This window comes from Scyliorhinus torazame, chromosome 17 (assembly GCF_047496885.1).
Source record: "Scyliorhinus torazame isolate Kashiwa2021f chromosome 17, sScyTor2.1, whole genome shotgun sequence".
Taxonomy (NCBI): domain Eukaryota; kingdom Metazoa; phylum Chordata; class Chondrichthyes; order Carcharhiniformes; family Scyliorhinidae; genus Scyliorhinus; species Scyliorhinus torazame.
Window position 1 is genome coordinate 189,086,802 of NC_092723.1, and position 22,787 is coordinate 189,109,588.

Here is a 22,787-nt window from a genome sequence, read left to right on the forward strand (position 1 = left end):
ATGCCCCCAGTCCCGTCATCTAGATCGTTAATATATAAAGAGAACAGCTGTGGCCCCAACACTGAACCCTGCGGGACACCACTCGTCACCGGTTGCCATTCCGAAAAAGAACCTTTTATCCCAACTCTCTGCCTTCTGCCTGACAGCCAATCGTCAATCCATGTTAGTACCTTGTCTCGAATACCATGGGCCCTTATTTTACTCAGCAGTCTCCCGTGAGGCACCTTATCAAAGGCCTTTTGGAAGTCAAGATAGATACATAGGGTCTGTACCAACCCTCAGAAAGAGAACCCTACTCAGACATAATCCCCCACCTTTTCCCTGTAACCCCACCGAGGGACAATTCACCATATCCAATCCACCTAACCTGCACATCTTTGGACTGGGAGGAAACCGGAGCACCCGGAGGAAACCCACGCAGACACGGGAAAAATGTACAAACTCCACTCAAGTCACCCGAGGTCAGAATAGGACCTGGGTCCCTGGAGCTGTGAGGCAGCAGTGCTCTGCCGCCGTGCTCCCCTAAATGCTTTATGTTCCACATCATGATTTTTAAATCATCTGATTTATTGTAGATTGAATGTTGTTGTTTGTGTTACTTAAAGTGCATTCTATACATTGGGTATTCCCGTTTCCCTGTGTGTTACTGTTAAGGACATTACGTTTTAAGGTGCAATGATGACACCTATTGGTGGAAGGGATAAGCTATGTCTCTTTCACCACTTGTTTAAGTATAATGAGTTCAGTTTGGAATTTGTGAGACATTTAACTGACCACATGTGTACATGTTGGACACTTTCCTTCGGTAGCTAGTCATATATATTTTCTTCTCTCCCATTTAAGGGCATTTAAGGGCATTTAAAAGTTTATTGGATAAACATATGGATGATAATGGTATAGTGTAGGTTAGATGGCTTTTGTTTCGGTGCAACATCGTGGGCCGAAGGGCCTGTACTGCGCTGTATTGTTCTATGTTCTATGTTCTATTTCATGCCAGCATGAAATAAAATTGGTCAATAGTGACTAGTGGTGTTCCGCAGGGACCTTTGCTGTTCGTAGTGTATATATAAATGATTTGGAGGAAAATGTAACTGGACTGATTAGTAAGTTTGCGGACGCCACAAAGGTTGGTGGAATTGTGGATAGCGATGAGGACTGTCAGAGGATGCAGCAGGATTTAGATTGTTTAGAGACTTGGGTGGAGAGATGGCAGCTGGAGTTTAATCCGGACAAATGTGAGGTAATGCATTTTGGAAGGTCTAATACAGGTAGGGAATATATAGTGAATGGTAGAACCCTCAAGAGTATTGACAGTCAGAGAGGTCGAGGTGTACAGGTCCACAGGTCACTGAAAGGGGCAACACAGGTGGAGAAGGTAGTCAAGAAGGCATATGGCATGCTTGCCTTCATTGGCCAGGGCATTAAGTATAAAAATTGGCAAGTCATGTTGCAGCTGTATAGAACCTTACTTAGGCCACACTTGGAGTATAGTGTTCAATTCTGGTCGCCACACTACCAGAAGGATGTGGAAGCTTTAGAGAGGGTGCAGAAGAGATTTACCAGAATGTTGCCTGGTATGGAGGGCATAAGCTATGAGGAGAGGTTGAATAAACTCGGCTTGTTCTCACTGGAATGACGGAGGTTGAGGGGCGACCTGATAGAGGTCTACAAAATTGAGTGGCATAGACAGAGTGGATAGTCAGAGGCTTTTCCCCAGGGTAGAGGGGTCAATTACTAGGGGGCATTGGTTTTAGGTGCGAGGGGCAAGGTTTAGAGTAGATGTATGAGGCAAGTCTTTTACACAGAGGGTAGTTGGTGCCTGGAACTCGGTACCGGAGGAGGTGGTGGAAGCAGGGACGATAGTGACGTTTAAGGGGCATCTTGACAAATACATGAAAAGGATGGGAATAGAGGGATATGAACCCCGGGAGTGTAGAAGATTTTAGTTTAGTCGGGCAGCATGGTCGGTGCAGGCTTGGAGGGCCGAAGAGCCGTTCCTGTGCTGTACCTTTCTTTGTTCGTTGTTCTTTGTCATCTTCGGAAATGCTGACTAATTTGAATAATCAGTTGAATAACGATGATTATAGATATTATTTATCGGATCCTGTAATAGTTCATAGAGTATAATTGAAACAGTTATTCTATTCAAGAAATATTCAGATGGTACAAAATAAAAGGTTACTTCTCAAATTAAGATTATTTATCTCAGATTTTAAACTGCATTGTTAAATTATAATCTGCTTTATTCTGTGAATGTTTCATGAAAAATAGGTCAAAATGAAACAAGCAAGCAAAATACAGGAATGAGTAGAGTTGTCAGTAAAGCTACTTCAAGATCTACAAAGAGACCGCCTAAAAAAGTTCTGAATAGAACAAAAATGTCCCGTTGCAGCAATGAATCTGCGAATGGACAGAATAATTTGCATTCAACTCTTTCTTCTCCAAGGCAGTCATTCAACTCTCAGAATACATCAAGAACAAGAAGATCTACATTAAGCACTGACTCAACATATGCAGCCTTCAATAAGTCGATGCCAAAGTCATTTTCTAAAGGTCAGATGGAATGTCAGAATTCTTTAGCAGACAGTCCAGAAAAATGGCCAGCATCCACTGCCCAGTTAAAAAATCAGAACTTTTCCAAACAAATGATTAGTATAGATAGTGGAAACAATATCAACAAGGAGAGCCCATTTCAGAATTCTACAGCTATCAATTCAGATGAGAGAAAAGTGACGACCGAAGAATTCTTAAATGTGGACAGTCAAGACAGCCAGAAATTCCAACACGAACTTCCAGTTACCTGCAGGGAAGATATTGAAAAATCAAATCTGTCCGTAAAGGAATGGCGTGAAGATAGTCCAAATGACACACCTGGAGTGTCGGGTATTGTTGATTGTTGCTTGAAAACGACAGAATCTAAATTACAGATTTCAGGAACACAATCTCCCCATGAAAACATTGTCACTGCTGAAGATGTCAATAACTTAGCAAATATAAAGCCGAAATCCATAAGCTTCAATCACGACATTGTTAGAAATACTGAATTTCCACAGAAAGAAAATATGACAACAGAGGGAACCATCAATCCAGGACCATCCACTACGAGAGATCTTGAAATCTTACAAAACGTACAAAATTTGAAAGTAACTTTGGGTGGGTGTGTAAAAGATTGTACTGAACCTGAGGAATATTCTGAAGGAGATCAAGTTAAAGAAGCACTAATATGGGAAGGATCAAAAACTGAACACCCATTAAAGAAGGAGATCGCAGCTACCAATCTGTCTAACTCAGACAATGAAGGTGGTGCCTGTGATACAATAAATAAATTAACGGTAGGACTGCATTTTTTCACAGTATTATATGTATTTGATTACTAATTATCTGACATGTACAGGTGCAGTTTTCAATAGTTGTATTAATGCATTCCATTCCATACAGTCAAACCTGTGCACAAGAATGACAGCAAAGAAATTTACAGGCTGCCCAGAGAGATATCGGGCGGGATTTTCCAGGCTCGCCCGCCCCAAGACCAGACATTCCCGCCGAGGTCAATGGACTTTTCAATGGTCCGTCAAATTCTCGAGTTCACTCCTCTTAAACCTCATCCAAAAATAGATTAAAACTAACTTCCATGAGTAAGATAAATGCTCTTAAAACTACTGAACAAGGACATTTGGCAATAAAGCATTTGCAGAGAAAAGTGTTCACCTTTTGATCTTCAGTCTCATTCTAATGGAGTTTATTTTTCAATAGCTTTCATAGGCCCTTTTCCCAGATATGAGTAAAATTGCTGCTGCCCAAGTCACTATTCATTTCATTGCACCAGTGAATCCAGCTGGAAATGTGAAGCTTTAAATCAGAAAAGCAAGTGAACATCTGAATATACAAACAGATGAATTAGGATCGAGAAGAGGCCATTCAGCCCTCGGGCTGCTTCATCATTCAGTAAGATCATGTCTGGCTCAACTCCACATACCAGCAGCATTCCCCCCACCTCAACCTCAATCCTTTGACTCCATTGTTTGTCAAGAACGTATCTACCTCAACCTTGAAAATAGCCAATGACCCTGGCTGCACCGCTCTCTGAGAAAGGGAGTTCCAAAGATTCAGCATCCGCCGAAAGAAATGTATCTCCTCATCTTGGTGTTAAATGAGAGGTCCCTCATTTTTAAACTGTGTCCCCACCCTGTCGAGTCCCCTCAGGATATTGTACGTCTCAAAAAGATCATTGTTCATTCTTCTGAACTCTACTGGATACAGAACCAATCTGTCCAACCTTTCCTGTTAAGATATGCCTCACTCCCTCCTCCCCTTCCTAGATATCAGTTGAGTAAATCTTCTCTAAACGGCTTTTAATGCACTTATAGCGTTTCTTAAGTAAGGAGACAGTATACACTATACCAGATGTGGTTTCATCAATGCCCTATACGAATACAGCAAAACGTTTATATTTCATTCTTTCCATTTGCTTCCCTATCACTTGCTGTATCTGCGTACTAACCTTTTGCCATTCATGTACCTGGACACCCAGATCCCTCTGCACCTTCGAGTTGTGCAAAATCTATCTGTTTAAATAATTTGCTGCTTTTCTATTCTTCCTGCCAAAGTGGACAAGTTCACATTTTCCCACATTATACTCCAGCTGCCAAATGTTTGCCCCCTCACCGAGCCTGTCTATATCTCTTTGCCCTCTTTGCAACTTACTTTCCCACCTATCTTTGTGTCATCAGCAAATTTGGCAACCATCCCTTTAATATAGTCACTTATTTAGATTGTAAATAGTTGAGGTCCCAGTACTGATCCCTGTTAAATTATACCTTATCAACCGAAACAAAAAACAGATATGCGGACTTTGTGCTTCCTGATGGCAGCCAATCTTCTACCCATGGCAATATGTTACCCCTCTCACATGAGCTTTGATTTCCCACAGTAACCTTGTGCACATTCTCAAATCTAGTGTGGCCTGCTCTGTGGTTGGCTCTAGAACATGCTGCTCTAAGAAACTATCCCCAAAAAACTCTATGAATCCATTAGCAGGGTCACCTTTACTATTCTCATTAGTCCACTCAATATGTAGATTGAAATCACCCATGACGAATGTCCTTTAGGGAAGGAAATTTGCCCTTCTTACCTGGTCTGGCCTACATGTGACTCTAGACCCACAGCAATGTGGTTGACTCTAAACTGCCTCCTCAAGGGCAATTAGGGATGGGCAATAAATGTGGCACCGCCTGCGACACCCAGGTCCCATGAACGGACAAAAAAAAGACTCTCGCCATCCCTTTCCACAAGTCTCCCATTATTTCTTTCTGTATATCCCATCCCAAAGTGTGGTTACTGTTGGGGGCCTATGACCACTCCCATATGTGACTCCTTACCTTTATTATCTCTCATCTCTACGCAAACTGATTTTACACCTTAATCTCCAGAACAAAGTTCATCCCTCGCTATTGTACCAATGCCACATTTAAGTACCGTACCAGCCTCCCAGAACAGGTGCCGGAATGTGGCAACTAGGGGCTTTTCATAGTAACTTCATTTGAAGATTACTTGTGACAATAAACGATTTTCATTTCATTTTTTTTTCAACTAACGGAACTACCCCTCCACCTTTTCTTAGCATCCTGTCCTTCCTGACTGTCATGTAGCCTTCGATATTCAGGTCCCAGTCTTTGTCACCTGCAGCCATGTTTCTGTAACACGAACATGTGAATTAGGAACATGGTACAAATGAATCAATTCGATGCAAGGTCTGAAATTTCATGGCAAGCTAAATGGACAGCTCCAGCCGCCAGCTTTCCACATATTTCCCCAGCAACCAGTGTTAAATAGTGTGTGGTAAGAATTTTGAATCTAGCTGTAACTGTTATTTAAGTCACTTTTGGACCGACTTCCGGTGGCGGCCATGGAGGAATAGGTCGCACATTTGATGGCTCCCGCCTGTAACGGGCGTTTGGACCTTTTTCCCCCGTTTTTTCCCGGATTTTATGGGATAAATCGGTGAAGAGTGAGACAGTGAGGAGAAATCCCCCTCCGGTGAACGGAGAATTGGACCAGAAGTGGCCGTGTGAGATGACAAAGTCCTATAAGGAAGACGCAAGTAGAGCTGGTAACAAGGGACAGCATGGCGGAGAGCAAGGGCCGCGGGGAGACGGCACAATGGTCGACAGAGCAGCTGGTGAAGTTTTTTGAGGATTGCTTCGCCAAGCTGAAGAAGGACACGCTGGACCCGAGTAAGGCTTCGATTGATCAAGTGGTTCAGAATCAGGAAACCCACAGGAGAGCAATCAAGGAGGTGGAACAAAACTTGTCCGAGCACGAGGAGTATATAACTGTGCTGGAAAGCAAGGTGGGGATGATGAACGACCACCAGAAAAGAATGCAGGAGAAGGTGGAGGACCTGGAGAATAGGTCCAGGAGGCAGAATCTCAGAATTGTTGGCCTCCCTGAAGGTAGCCATGATGTGGAGATGCCGGCGTTGGACTGGGGTGAGCACAGTACGAAGTCTTACAACACCAGGTTAAAGTCCAACAGGTTTGTTTCGATGTCACTAGCTTTCGGAGCGCTGCTCCTTCCTCAGGTGAATGAAGAGGTCTGTTCCAGAAACACACATATAGACAAATTCAAAGATGCCAGACAATGCTAGGAATGCGACCATTAGCAGGTGATTAAATCCTTACAGATCCAGAGATGGGGTAACCCCAGGTTAAAGAGGTGTGAATTGTACCAAGCCAGGACAGTTGGTAGGATTTCGCAGGCCAGATGGTGGGGGATGAATGTAATGCGACATGAATCCCAGGTCCCGGTTGAGGCCTCACTCATGTGTGCGGAACTTGGCTATAAGTTTCTGCTCGGCGATTCTGCGTTGTCGCGGGTCCTGAAGGCCGCCTTGGAGAACGCTTACCCGGAGATCAGAGGCTGAATGCCCTTAACTGCTGAAGTGTTCCCCGACTGGAAGTCCGTCGTGTTGCGACAGAATCTGGGTCTGGATTGGAGATCTCTACTGCCTCCCGAAAATACATAAGGCCAACACACCAGGCCGCCCTATCGTTTCAGGCAATGGGACCCTGTGTGAGAACCTCTCTGGCTACATCGAGGGCATCTTGAAACCCATCGTACAAGGTACACCCAGCTTCTGTCGCGACACGACGGACTTCCTACAGAAACTCAGCACCCATGGACCAGTTGAACCAGGAACATTCCTCGTCACAATGGACGTCTCGGCACTCTACACCAGCATCCCCCATGACGACGGCATTGCTGCAACAGCCTCAGTACTCAACACCGACAACTGCCAATCTCCAGACGCAATTCTGCAACTCATCCGCTTCATTCTGGATCACAACGTCTTCACCTTCGACAACAAGTTCTTCATCCAGACGCACGGAACAGCCATGGGGACCAAATTCGCACCCCAATACGCCAACATCTTCATGCACAAGTTTGAACAGGACCTACTCACCGCACAGGACCTTCAACCGATGTTATACACCAGATACATCGATGACATTTTTTCCTTTGGACCCACGGTGAAGAATCACTGAAACGACTACACGATGACATTAATAAGTTCCATCCAACCATCAGACTCACCATGGACTACTCTCCAAAATCAGTTGCATTCTTGGACACACTCGTCTCCATAAAGGACGGTCACCTCAGCACTTCGCTTTACCGCAAGCCCACGGATAACCTCACAATGCTCCACTTCTCCAGCTTCCACCCTAAACACATTAAAGAAGCCATCCCCTATGGACAAGCGCTCCGTATACACAGGATCTGCTCAGACGAGGAGGAGTGTAACAGACATCTGCAGACGCTGAAAGATGCCCTCGTACGAACGGGATATGGCGCTCGACTCATCGATCGACAGTTCCAACGCGCCACAGCGAAAAACCGGACTGACCTCCTCAGAAGACAAACATGGGACACAACCGACAGAATACCCTTCGTCGTCCAGTACTTCCCCGGAGCGGAGAAACTACGTCATCTTCTTCACAGCCTTCAACACGTCATTGTTGACGATGAACATCTTGCCAAGGTCATCCCCACACCCCCACTACTTGCCTTCAAACAACCGCGCAACCTCAAACGAACCATTGTTTGCAGCAAACTACCCAGTCTTCAGAACAGTGACCACGACACCACACAACCCTGTCATGGCAATCTCTGCAATACGTGCCAGATCATCGACATGGATACCACTATTACACGTGAGAACACCACCCACCAGGTACGCGGTACATACTCGTGCGACTCGGCCAACGTTGTCTACCTCATACGCTGCAGGAAAGGATGTCCCGAAGCGTGGTACATTGGCGAGACCATGCAGACGCTGCGACAACGAATGAACGGACATCGCGCAACAATCACCAGGCAGGAATGTTCCCTTCCAGTCGGGGAACACTTCAGCAGTCAAGGGCATTCAGCCTCTGATCTCCGGGTAAGCGTTCTCCAAGGCGGCCTTCAGGACGCACGACAACGCAGAATTGCCGAGCAGAAACTTATAGCCAAGTTCCGCACACATGAGTGCGGCCTCAACCGGGACCTGGGATTCATGTCGCATTACATTCATCCCCCACCATCTGGCCTGCGAAATCCTACCAACTGTCCTGGCTTGGTACAATTCACACCTCTTTAACCTGGGGTTACCCCATCTCTGGATCTGTAAAGATTTAATCACCTGCTAATGCTCGCATTCCAAGCAGTGTTTTGCATCTTTGAATTTGTCTATATATGTGTTTCTGGAACAGACCTCTTCATTCACCTGAGGAAGGAGCAGCGCTCCGAAAGCTAGTGACATCGAAACAAACCTGTTGGACTTTAACCTGGTGTTGTAAGACTTCGTACTGTTCCCTGAAGGTAGTAAGGGATTGGATGTGAGGGCTTATGTGATGGACATGTTGGAGAAATTGACGGGGGCTAGGGTGTTCCCTCAGCCCCTGGAATTGGACAGAGCGCACAGAGCCCTCACGAGGAAGCCCCGAGCGAACGAGCCACCGAGGACCATGGTGGTAATTTTTCACCGTTTCATGGACAGGGAACACGTTTTGAGGTGGGCCAAGAAGGAACGGAGCAGCAAGTGGGAGAACTATGAGTTGCTCATCTATCAGGACCTGAGAACGGATTTGGCCAAGAGGCGAGCTGGGTTCAATTGGGCAAAAACGACCCTCTTTAAGAAGGGGATGAAGTTCGGGGTGTTGTACCCAGCCCGCCTGTGGGTCACACATGAGGAACGGGACTTCTACTTTGAAACGCCAGATGAGGTATGGACCTTTACTACAGAAAGAAAGCTGGAGGAGAATTAAAGGACACTGAAGCCTTGGAGAAGTACTGTGGCGGCGATTTGTTGTGCTGGACTGTATAAATTTAAGTAGCGCTATGTGAAATAATGGGCTGTGTGGATGGTTAAAGGTTGATCTGTCTCGCAGAGACCTTGTTAGAGGGGGGGATGGGCTTTGAATTTAGTTCTGCTTTTTGGGTAACTTTTTTTAAAGTGACTTGTTTCTTCACTGTTTTTTCTGATGTTTGTTTACTGTGGAATGTGATGCTTTTAAAATGTTTGTTCATGTGGGGGGAGAGGGGAGAGAACAATAGGGAGACAGACTGCTTGGTGCCAGGGGCGGGAGCTACTAAGTCAGCATGGTTCAGCTGACTCTCAGAAGCGCAGTGGGGGGTGAGCAGGTGTTAAGCTGGAGCTTGACGTAGGGAATTGAGTTTCTAGTATTGTCGCTAGGGGGGAGGGAGGGGGGGTAGCTGTTACTAGGGGACAAATGGGAGGTCGGGAATGGCGACTGCCCGAGTGGGAGCTCGAGGAGGCGGAGGGTGCGGGCTCGAGGCTGGCCTAAAAAGGGTGATGGCTGGTCGGCAGGGGTGGGGTTGGAAGCCCCCCTTCCAGGCTGATCACATAGAACGTGAGAGGACTGAATGGGCCGGTCAAGAGGGCTTGCGTGTTCGTGCATTTGAGGGGGCTGAAGGCGGACGTGCCAATGCTACAAGAGACACACCTAAAGGTTACAGACCTGACGAGATTGAGGAAGGGGTGGGTCAGCCAAATGTTCCACTCAGGACTGGACTCAAAGGCCAGGGGGGTAGCGATTTTGATCAACAAATGCGTGGCATTCGAGGCAGGGAGAATCGTGTCAGACAAGGGGGGTAGGTACATAATGGTGAGTGGGAAGCTGGAGGGGGTGCGAATGGTACTCGTGAACATATATGCTCCGAATTGTGATGATGTGGAATTTATGAGGCGGGTGTTAGGTAAGATCCCAGACGAGTCTCATAACCTGATCATGGGACTTCAATACAGTCATTCATTGATCCGGAATTGGACCGGTCAAAATCCAGGACAGGGAGGAGGCTGGCTGCGGCAAAGGAATTGAAGGTTTTTTTTTATGGAACAGATGAGGGGAGCAGACCCATGGAGATTTGCATGGCCGAAGACGAAGGAGTATTCCTTTTTTTCACACATCCACAAGGTATACTCTCGCATCGACTTTTTTGTTCTGAGCAGGGTGCTAATACCAAAGGTGCTGGATACTGAGTACTCGGCAATCGCAGTGTCGGATCATGCCCTGCACTGGGTGGATCTACGGGTTAGTGTGGAGAGAGGACAACGCCCGCTGTGGAGACTGGATGTGGGGTTGCTAGCAGACAATGCGATCTGTGGGCGGGTTAACAAGTCCATCCAGAACTACCTGGAAACAAATCATACGGGGGAGGTCTCTGCAGCGACGGTCTGGGAAGCTTTGAAGGCAGTAGTCGGAGGGGAATTAATCTCGATACAGGCCCACAGAGAAAAGGTGGAACGGGCTGAGAGGGACAGGTTAGTTGAGGAGATACTCCAGGTGGACAGGAGATACTCAGAGGCCCCGGACACGGGACTACTGAGGGAGCGGCGGGGGCTACAGGCGGAGTTTGGGCTGATGACCACAGGGAAAGCAGTGGAACAATTGAGGAAGGCAAGGGGGGGGGGCGATGTATGAGTACGGGGAAAAGGCAAGCAGAATGCTGGTGCACCAGCTCAGGAAAAGAGAGGCAGCCAGGGAGATAGGTAAAGTAAAGAGGAGAGACGGTAATACTGTCCTGGATCCAGCGGGGGTAAATGAGGTGTTTAAGGACTTTTATCGTAAATTATATGAGTCGGAACCCCCGGCTGGAGTAGAGGGGCTGAGGCAGTTTTTGGATCAGTTGAGGTTTCCGAGGGTGGAGGAGGACCTGGTGGAAGGGCTGGGAGCCCCAACTGAGATTGAGGAAATAATCAAGGGGCTGGAAGGCATGCAGTCGGGCTGGGCCCCGGGGCCTGACGGCTACCCGGTAGAATTCTATAAGAAGTAATTAAGAGATATTGAGCCCACTACTGGTGAGGACATTTAACGAAGCAAGAGAGAAGGGAGTCCTCCCCCCAACAATGTCGCAGGCCTCGATTTCATTGATTCTGAAACAGGAGAAGGATCCGGAGCAATGCGGGTCATACAGGCCGATTTCCCGACTGAATGTGGATGCCAAACTGCTGGCTAAGATACTGGCCACTAGATAGAGGACTGTGTCCCGGGGATGATGGGGGAAGACCAAACGGGATTTGTTAAAGTCAGGCAACTCAAGGCCAATGTTCGAAGGCTTCTCAATGTTATTATGGTGCCCTCAGAAGGAGAGGAGGTGGTGGTAGCGATGGATGCAGAGAAGGCTTTTGATCGGGTGGAGTGGGATTACCTGTGGGAGGCGCTGGGAAGGTTTGGGTTTGGTGAGGGCTTCATTGACTGGGTGCGGTTGCTCTATCAGGCACAAGTAGCGAGTGTGCGTACGAACTGGCTGAGGTCGGGGTACTTTAAACTGCACCGAGGGACGAGGCAAGGATGACCCCTCTGCCTGCTACTGTTTGCTCTGGCCATAGAGCCATTGGCCATGGGGTTAAGAGCCTCTACGAACTGGAAAGGGCTGTTTCAGGGGGGGTGGAGCACCGGGTCTCGCTCTACGCAGATGACCCACTCTTGTACATTTTGGACCCGCTGGAGGGGATGGGGGAAGTAATGCAAATCTTGGGGGAATTTGGCAATTTTCCGGGGTATAAATTGAACATGGGGAAAAGCGAGATGTTTGCGATCCAGACAAGAGGACAGGAGAAGAGACTGGGAGAGCTGCCGCTTAGAAAGGTGGGGAAGAGCTTTCGATATTTGGGAATCCAGGTGGCCCGGGAATGGGAGGCACTGCGCAAGTTAAACCTATCCCGGTTGGTAGAACAAATAGAGGGGACTTTAAGAGATGGGCCATGCTCCCGCTATCACTGGCGGGGAGGGTACAGAGCGTGAAAATGACGGTCCTCGCCAGATTTCTGTTTGTCTTTCAGTGCCTCCCCATCTTCATCCCTAAGGCCTTTTTTAAGCGGGTGAATAAGATTATTTCGGGCTGTGTGTGGGCGGGTAAAGCCCCGCGAGTGAAGAAAGTGTTGCTGGAGCGCAGTCGGGGGGAGGGTGGGTTGGCGCTGCCAAACTTCTGCAATTACTACTGGGTGGCTAATATAGCCATGATTAGGAAGTGGGTAGTGGGGGAGGGGTCGGCATGGGAGCGGATGGAGGCGGCGTCATGCAAAGACACCAGTTTGGGAGCACTGATAACGGCACCTCTTCCGTTCTCGCCGGCCCGATACTCCACATGTCCGGTGGTGGCGGCGGCTCTGAGAATCTGGGGGCAATGGAGGAGACACGAGAGCATCGATTTGGACCCCGATTTATAATAACCATAGGTCTGTACCGGGTCGGCAAGAGGGCGGGTTCCGGAGTTGGTCGAGGGCAGGAATTAGAAGGATGGGGGATCTATTTATAGACGGGAGCTTCCCCAGCTTGAAAGCTTTGGAGGATAAATTTAAATTGCCAGCAGGGAATGGTTTTAGGTATTTGCAAGTGCAAGACTTCCTGAGAAAACAGGTGCTGGCCTTTCCGCTGCTGCCGCCACGGGGGATACAGGATAGAGTAGTTTCCAGTACCTGGGTGGGAGAGGGGAAATTAATCGGATATTTACCAGGAGCTTTCAGAAGCGGAGGAAACCCTGGTGGAGGAGCTTAAGGGCAAGTGGGAGGACGAGCTAGGAGGAGGGATAGAGGCGGGTCTATGGGTGGATGCCCTAAGCAGGGTTAATACCTCCTCATCACATGCCAGGCTTAGCCTGAGACAATTTAAAGTAGTCCACCGGGCACACATGACAGCGGCTAGGATGACTAAGTTGTTCGGAGTAGAGTATAGGTGTGCGAGTTGCACAGGAAGCCCAGCAAATCATGTCCGCATGTTTTGGGCATGCCCGAAGCTTAAGAGGGTTTTGGCAGGGTTTTGCTTGTCCACAGTGCTAAAACATGGGTGGTGCCGAGTCCGGAGGTGGCGATCGTCGGAGTGTCGGAAGAGCCGGGAGTTCAGGGGGCGAAAGAGGCCGACGTCTTGACGTTGCCTCCCTGGTAGCCCGGAGACGGATCCTGTTAGTGTGGAGTGACTCGAAGCCCCCAAGTGCAGAGACCTGGGTTAGTGGCATGGCTGGGTTTCTCAGTCTCGAGAAAATAAAGTTCACCTTAAGAGGGTCAATGGTGGGGTTCACCCGGAGGTGGCAGCCATTTATCGACTTTCTTGGGGAAAATTAAAATGTCGGCAGATGCAGTATTTCAGGAGGGGAGGTGCGGATTGCAGTTGTTTGGTTGAGGTGCGTGAAGATTGGGCTGGGGGGGCGGGGGGGATGTTTATTTTTCCATGTTGATGTCATTGTTTATGTTACTGTTATAAAATTTTTTCAAATACCTCAATTAAATATTATTTTTTAAAAAGTCACATTTGGACCTAATATTGTGCTTATCTCCGCGATCTGAGATGGCGATTGAATAAACTCGGTTTGTTCTCACTGGAACGAAGGAGGTTGAGGGGCGACCTGATAGAGGTATACAAAATTATGAGGGGCATAGACAGAGTGGATAGTCAGAGGCTTTTCCCCAGGGTAGAGGGGTCAATTACTAGGGGGCATAGGTTTAAGGTGAGAGGGGCAAAGTTTAGAGTAGATGTACGAGGCAAGTTTTTTACGCAGAGGGTAGTGGGTGCCTGGAACTCACTACCGGAGGAGGTAGTGGAGGCAGGGACGATAGGGACATTTAAGGGGCATCTTGACAAATATATGAATAGGATGGGAATAGAAGGATACGGACCCAGGAAGTGTAGAAGATTGTAGTTTAGTCGGGCAGTATGGTCGGCACGGGCTTGGAGGGCCGAAGGGCCTGTTCCTGTGCTGTACATTTCTTTGTTCTTTGTTGTTCTTTGTTCGTAGTTTTGTGCTTATCTCCGTGATCTGAGATGGCCTTTGTTCCCAGTTTTGTGCTTATCTCCGCGATCTGCGATGGCCTTTGTTCGTAGTTTTGTGCTTATCTCCGTGATCTGAGATGGCCTTTGTTCCCAGTTTTGTGCTTATCTCCGCGATCTGCGATGGCCTTTGTTCGTAGTTTTGTGCTTATCTCCGCGATCTGCGATGGCCTTTGTTCCCAGTTTTGTGCAACTGGAAGTCAGTGTTGTCATTCATTTTAGTGGCTTTGGGAAGTCATAAGACTAGTCAGGAGAGTGGCCACGGACAGCATTGACTCAGAAAATAATTCCTAACGCCTCTTCAAACCAATCAGATGAAAGAAAATGCATTATTGTTACTTGTATATGTGATTAAGGAAAATAACTGACTCACATTCTTGTGTACTCTGCTTTCACAGGACAAAAATACTTTGCGTTCTGCTGAGGAAAATGAAACCAATATAAACTGTATTAACACAGATGGTGTAAATCACGGTGATATTTTCAAAACTGTCGTCAGAACCATTGAGAATGGAGAATATTATAAGTTGGAGAATCTATGTCAGCACCATAGTGGCCTTTCTGGGTAAGTGCCAAGCGAAGGGGTAGCCAGAATGTTAATAGGAAGCTACAGTAACCTTTGAAGTATCTTTGCTGTGCCCAGAGTGTGTGATAGAATTGAAGAAAGTGGAAAGCTAGGAGGGCACATCGCTACACTTGCCTGAAGAAACATCTCAGGAGACCTAATGGAAGGGCAGGGTTTTGTCAGAACATAAGAAGTCTGACAGGAATGAATGAGTAAAGCTGGCCCAGCCCCAGCAGGCAATGGGATCCAGGGGTGACAGTATTTTGCCCACAGAGGCATATTAACAAGCTGCCAAAATGATTCACTTCAGTGCAGTAAACGTCTTCTGCCACTTGTCCGTCATGCTCTCTCAAGCTCTTGGGTAAGTCAAAAATAGTGCAAGGCTTGAACATGTTTCTTCTGTTTGTAGAGATTGGTTCTCTGGGTACAAATGTATGTCACCTCTAGCAAGTGTAAATGAGTCATGTTGTAAGTTTGACAAATTGTCTTATTAATTGGATGCTAGTATTTAGCTATTAGCGCACTCAGGATTATTCAGCAAGTGCTGCCCAATTGCAGAATCACATCAAACAGTTCCCTGTTGCTTTTGCCATGCTAATGTCTCAGGAAATCAGAGTCAACTTGCCAACCAATTAGAACCCCATTTCTCCTGTGGTAAATGGTTGTGATTGTTTGAAATTTGGCATTCTTGTATTTGTCCTGATAAGTGAAAGACAAAAAGCTTCAGCAACACGTCTCTCTTTTCAGTAATATTCAACTTCTGTGCTCCTATTTTGGGGTAAGTAATTAAACTAAATGAGACAAACTGAAGGACAAATTAAGGGGGCACCGTCCCCTTAAAGGAATACTGCAGTCAACAAATCACACATCACAAAGGAAACTTAAAACATCAAACTGAGATGTGATTAAAGATATCAATAAAGCCCCCAATCCCTGTGGTGCCCAGCTGGCATGGTAGACCTTGACGGTGCTGGTCTTCACCGCGTGCTCCCTCTGCAGGGACAGCCAGTCATGAATGTAGCTGCGGTAGACGGGCAGACAGTCCGGCCGGTGACTCCCTCAGTCGCCCACTGCCTTGACCCGGTAATCGCAAATCTGGCAAGGCCCCAGGAGCAGGTTAATGAGGAGGTTCCCCCCCCCCCCCCCCCCCCTTACTGGGAGATCAGGATGACGTTTTGAACGACCAAGCCACTGGGTGGAATCTCACCAGAATTTGGCGGAGTGTTGTCAGGCTCAGACTGAAAACTGGGATGTAACTCTACAGTAAAACAAACCAGTTTCATCTCCAAATATTGAGCCTCTTGGAGAGAAATAAATGAAATCCGAGATTTGCACCATCACGCTGGTGGGACGAGGCCTCATAGAGCCGACAGCCAGCTCCACAGAGATTGGGCCGCCATCAAAACTGCAGCCTAACGGCTCTCAGACCTCATCATGGAGCTTTTGCACCCCTCCCTCCCCCCCTCCCCCACTGATATTCATTGTAGGTACTAGCACCCCCCCCTCCCACTCTTAGTGTCGCTTCTCCCCCCCCCCCCCCCCCCAGAAAAAAGAGCCCACCTTTGGCACTGCCCCCAGAGCAGGTTGACGCAGTGCAAACCCTTGTCGTAGAGCCATCCCCCCCCCCACCCATTGGCTATACTTACCTCTGCACCCCCTGGGGGGATACCCTTGGCTGCCTTACATCTGTAAAATCTATTTTAATGTTCAATGAGAGGAAATCATGTGGTGGGGGAGCTAATTAGATGTAAATTGTTGGGAATGCATTCAAAGGAGATTCACACCCCGTGACATTGGCAGTGAGGGGTGGGGAAATCAGGAAACGCGACTTCTCTGTTGAGACTCCTGTTTCCCGATTCTGCTCGCGAGACTTTCTGCCCTTGCCATCGATCCCACGGCTCAACGTCGCCCCTCCTGTTCGATATATACAATTACATGCCAAATTTGGGCAACACGGGGAAAAAGAGTGTTTTATAATTCAACACCAATATGGATGTAAAACTTTGCATTAATTTGTTATTATGCTACAATATTTGACACTAATAATATTTTGTTTGTAAAATTGTACAGGTACAAAGATGATGATGGCAGGACTGTGTTACACATAGCTGCTATTTCTGGGAATGCTGAAATCTGCAAGGTACTTTTAGTTTAATATTAATTAACCAGATCTACCAATTTAAAGTGTGACCTCAATTTGATCTATGTACAATTAATTGTATTTTGCCATCAAAAGGAACAATCACCATTGTATGAAATTGATCTCCAGTTGATTTGGCACATTTTGGTGTAAAATATCAAAAATTAATATCCCAGTACTCAGAAGAAAATAAATAGAATTCATCCTGCTCATCTATAAGTCATTAATGTCAAGCTGCATTGCAGTCTCAGTAGATAGCTCAAAACAGAACCACAATATTGCATAAAAGGACATAATATATATATGGGCCGATTCGGGGGAACCACAGATTTGAGCCAGGGAAGTGGGATTGAAATTTTCAGAAATGGGAGGAGAAGGGGATTAAGACACTAAAAGATTTGTTTCTTAGGGGTCGGTTTGCAGGATTGAAGGAGCTGGAAGCGAAGTATGGGCTGTTGCAAGGGGAAATGTTTAGATACATGCAGGTTCGAGATTTTGCCAGAAAGGAGATACAGAGCTTCCCTGTAGTGCTGGCCTCCACATTGCTGGAGGAGGTGCTGACGACAGGGGGACTGGAGAAGGGGGTACTGTTGGTGGTTTACGGAGCTATTTTGGAAGAGGAGAATACACCACTGAAAGGGACAAAGAAAAGTGGGAGGAAGAGTTGGGAGAGGATATGGAGGAGGGGTTCTGGTGTGAGGTGCTCCGGAGAGTAAATGCCTCCACCTTGTGCGCGAGGTTGGGGCTGATACAGCTGAAGGTGGTACACACCTCACGAGGGTGAGGATGAGCCGATTGTTTGAAGGAGTAGAAGATGTGTGTGAACGTTGGGGGGGTGGGGGGCGTCATATGTTTTGGGCCTGTCCAAAGCTGGAGGATTACTGGATGGAGGTTTTTAGGATAATCTCTAAAAGTGGTGCACGTGAAACTGGACCCGGGCCCTCGGGAGGCCATATCCGGGGTGTCGGACCAGCCGAGGTTGGAAAAGGGTGCGGAGGCAGATGTTGCCTCGTTGATTGCTCAAAGGCGGATCCTGATGGGTTGGAGATCAACCTCTCCACCCTGTGCCCTGGCGTGGTGGGGCGACCTGTTGGAATTCTTGACTCTTGAGAAGGTTAGGTTTGAACTGAGGGAAAGTATGGAGGGGTTCTACAATTCATGGGCATTATTCATTATGCACTTTCAAGAACTGGATAACATCGAACATTAGCTGGGGGGTGCGGTTGGGGGGAGGGGGGCTGTGTGTGTTAATGGTGACTATGGGTGATTCCTGATTCCTTTTTGTCATTTGTTTGTGTGAACATGCGGGCTAATGTTTGGGGTTTGGTGGGAGGATGGGATCGTTGTTATTGATATGGGAATTGACATATTTGTTAATGATTATTGTTTATTGTTGGGGTGTGTAAATTTGGGAGAAAATGTGAAAAAAGAGAATTAAAATATATTAAAAATATATACATAATGGGCATGGATTTGCATTCTTGAGATGGGCAAGAGGGATGAGGAAAACGCCTGGCGTGGCATGCATGTCTCGGGAGACAGTACCGGCAAAGGCCGGATCTTTAATGCCAGGAGGCAAGGTGCAGGCTGGAGTTGGGCCAACTGACCGAGGAAGAAGTACAGAGACAGCCAAAGGAGCTGTGGGCGCAGAGGCGGGAAGTTTAAAAGACTTTAATAAATTCCATGGGAGTTTGTGCCAGTAGGAAAAATAGGTCTTCCAGCCCTCACTCCTCGCACCCACTTCACCATCCAAACACTCCCCTGCATGTTCATGCTCATCACTGACCCCCTATGTCCCCTCATACATACCCCATGCCAAGAATGTAATGTATTCATAATTTTCTCAAAGACTTGAACAAAACTCTCGAGCGCTAACTAATAAAAATATCAATCATCCAGGCCCTGTTAAGTTTTAAAAAAAAAAAATAAGCCAAAAATCCTTGAAACCACTTTATTTGTGCCAATAAACAACGTGATATTGACTGCACAGAGTAGAGAGCCTCAGCTGTCAATCAATTAATGTTTCCTCTGGGGCACAACTGTTCTAATTTTCTAAAAATTGTCTGAGTTCTCAGCTAAGCATGCATAATGAGGCTTGGCTGAGAGAATGACAGATATTACACCAGAACACTGGCTCTCCAGAGGAAAGGTTTGATTCTTAAAAAACCTGCTGTGACTCGATGAAAATTGCAGAGGAGTAGGACATGCCCATCCCCGCAATGGAGCCAGCCAGCTCCGGAGTACAGGATGCAGAATTTTGACAAGAACTAGCTCTCAACTTTTAAAGTCACTCCCGAAAATCAGACCCCGTTATTTTAAAGGGCCAACAAGGGTGAAACCCGGATTGCGACGTCTCGTATAGATCTCGCAAGGCATTCCAAGCGTTGCGAATCTCACGAGAGGTCTCTCGCGAGGTATAATGGCCTTGTTGTGTCACCGAGTCGGGCCCAACGAGGCCGTTCGATCGCTTCCAATGTCTCTAATTAACTACTCCACAGGGAGCCTTCTTAATATCAACAAAATTCCATTAGCCTAAACTTTTACGATGCTTTAATTGCATCTCTGGCTCCAAAAGCCTGCCTGTCTTGCAAACCAGGACTTTTAAAAACACTACTGCAGCAGTCATACACACTAACCCAGGCTTTGAATCCTTACTGCACCAAAGACATATAATCACACTCAGCTCGAGGGATACATGGCGGTTTTCAGTCTGAAACTGACTGACAAATTATGGTACGATTCCACTCCACGTTTTTAAACTTAAATAAGGGTAATTATGAGGGCAAGAAAACTGAGCTGGCTGAAGTGAAATGGAAAATTAGGTTAAGGGAGAAGTCGATAGAGACACTGTGACAAACATGTAAGGAGATTTTCAGAATGCAGAATAGATGCATTCCAATGAGTAAGTCCAAGGGAGGAGTCCATCATCCGTGGTTGACTGGAATGGTTAAAGATAGCATCAAACTTCATGAAAAAAGCTTTTAATTGTGCAAAAACAGGTTGCGGATCAGGAGAGTGGACAGAATATAAGGAACAGTAAAGATTAATAAGGAGGTATAAATTAGAGTACAGGAGAAAGCTCCCGGAAATATGAAAAGAGATAGTAACAGATTTCAGAAATATTTAAGAAAGAAAAGTTAGCAAATTGAGTGTTGGTCCGGTGGATAATGAGTCTGGAGAATTGATAATGTAAAACCAGGAGAGAGCAGATGAATTGAACAGGTATTTTGCATCATCTTCACTATGGAGGACACGAGTAACATTCCCAGAAGCAGCTATAAAACAGGAATTGGAAGGGAAATTGCAATCTCCAGAGAAGTGGCAAAGAGCAAATTGCTGGAGCTGCGGGTCTGACAAGAGCCCGGGTCCTGATGGACTTAACCCTGTTGGCTTCCAAGCGGCTAGTCGGATAGTTGATGCATTGATTTTAATTTTACAAAATTCCCTGGATTTGGGGAAGGTCCCATTAGATTGGAAGATTACAAATGTAACTGCTTTATTCAAATGGGAGGGAGACAGCAGGAAACTACAGGAAGGTTAGCTTAACATCTGTCTTAGGGAAAATGTTAAAGCTACTCTTAAAGATGTTATAGCACGATGCTTGGATAAGTTCAGGTTAATCAGGCAGAGTCAACATGGTTTTTTTGAAAGGGAAATCATTTTTAACCAACTTATTGGATTTCTTGGAGGAAGTAATATGTTCTGTGGATAAAGGGGAGCTGGTGGATGTACTGTACTTAGATTGCCACAAGGCATCTGATAAAGTTCCACATCAAAGTTCATTGCGTAAAATAAAAGTAAGGTCATTGGGAGTAACATATTGGCATGGATAGAAGATTGGCTAGCTAACAGGAAGATTGGCTAGCTAACAGGAAGATTGGCTAGCTAACAGGAAGATTGGCTAGCTAACAGGAAGATTGGCTAGCTAACAGGAAGATTGGCTAGCTAACAGGAAGATTGGCTAGCTAACAGGAAGATTGGCTAGCTAACAGGAAGATTGGCTAGCTAACAGGAAGATTGGCTAGCTAACAGGAAGATTGGCTAGCTAACAGGAAGATTGGCTAGCTACCAGGAAACCGAGAGGAGGCATAAATTGGTATTTTTCAGGTTGGCAAGATTTAGTGAGTAATGTGCCAGGGATCCGTGCTGGGACCTCAATTGTTTACAATTTATATAAATGACTTGGATGAAGGGATGGTTGACAAATTTGCTGATGACACAAAGGAAAGTAAGTTGTGAAGAGGACATCAGGAGGTTACAAAATTACATGGATACGTTGAGTGGCGAAGATGTGGACAATGGAGTTTAATGTGGACAAATGTGTAATTGTCCATTTTGGCAGGAAGAATCAAAAAGCAGATTATCTAAATGGTGAGAATGCAGAGCTCTGAAGAAGTGGGATCCAGGTTTCGTAGTTCATGAATCTAGTCTGCAGGTCCAGCAATAATTAGGAAATCTGCTAGAATGTTACTCAATCGAATATAAAAATAGTGAGATTTTGCTTCAATTGTACAGGACACTAGTGAGATCATATTTGGAGTATTGTGTACAGTATTGGTCACCTTAGTTAACGAAGTATGTAAATGTCTTGAAAGTATTTCAGAGAAGGTTTATCAGACTAATACCAGAAATGGGTGGGTTGTCTTATGAGGAAAGGTTAGACAGGCTGGGCTTATAACCGCTGGAGTTTAGAAGAGTAAATGTCAATTTGATTGAAACATATAAGATCTTGGGAGGTTTTGATAGGGTGGATGTTTTTTTCTCTTGCGGGAGAATATCGAACGAGGGGAGGGGTTAGTGTTTATAAATAAAGGGTCGCTCATTTAAAACTGAGATGAGGTCGTGATTTTTCAATCAGAGGGTTGTGAATCTGTGGAACTCTCTTCCTGAAAAGGTGCTGGAAGCAAAGTCTTTGGAAAAGTTTACGGTAGAGGTGGATAGATTCAAGGGGGTGAAAAGTTACCGGGGTAGGCAGGATACAGATTTGAGATTACTACCAGATTAGTCGTGATCTCATTAAATGGTGGAACTGACGAGCCTACTTCTGCTACTTGTTTGTAAGTTCCTGTATACAGCTACATCGGCAGTTTGGGAAAACTGCCCAGGTTTGGCCTGTCCAAAAAAGCAGGACAAATCCAGCCCAGCCAATTATCGCCCCATCAGTCTACTCGCAATCATCAGCAAAGTGATGGGGGGGGGGGGGGGGGTCACCAACAGTTAAGCAACACTTACCCAGCAATAACCTGCTCACGGACGTTTAGTTTGGGTGCCACCAGGGTCACTCAGCTCCAATACCTCATTCAGCCTTAGTCCAAACATGGACACAAGAGCTGAATGCCAGGGGTGAGGCGAGAGTGACTGCTCTTGACATCAAGGCAATATTTGATCAAGGAGCCCTAGCAAAACTGGAATCAATAGGAATTGGAGGGGGGGGGGCGGTTCTCCACTGGTTGGAGTCATTCCTGGCACAAAGGAAGATGGTTGTGGTGGTTGGAGGTCAATCATCTCCAGGACATCACTGCAGGAGTTCCTCAGGGTTGTGTCCTAGACCCAACCATCTTCAGCTGCTTCATCAATGACCTTCCTTCCATCATAAGGTCAGAAGTGGGGATGTTTGTAAATGACTGCACAATGTTCAGCACCATTCGCAACTCCTCAGATACTGTAGCAGAGTAGGCTCGATGGGACGAATGGCCTTTAGTTCCTTTATTTCTATGATGCAGTCCATTTGCAGTAAGTCGTGGATAATATCCAG

The 22,787-nt window shown here is 46.4% G+C and overlaps 1 protein-coding gene across 1 annotated transcript in view; it reads left to right on the forward strand.

Annotated features, from left to right (window-relative positions):
- Nucleotides 1–22,787, forward strand: part of LOC140394523 (uncharacterized) — an 82,433-nt gene that overhangs the window by 57,700 nt on the left and 1,946 nt on the right. The window contains exons 10-12 of the mRNA XM_072481869.1: nt 2,272–3,332; nt 14,726–14,892; nt 16,963–17,032. Coding sequence (XP_072337970.1) covers nt 2,272–3,332; nt 14,726–14,892; nt 16,963–17,032 — 1,298 coding nt within the window. The remainder of the gene's footprint in view (nt 1–2,271; nt 3,333–14,725; nt 14,893–16,962; nt 17,033–22,787) is intronic.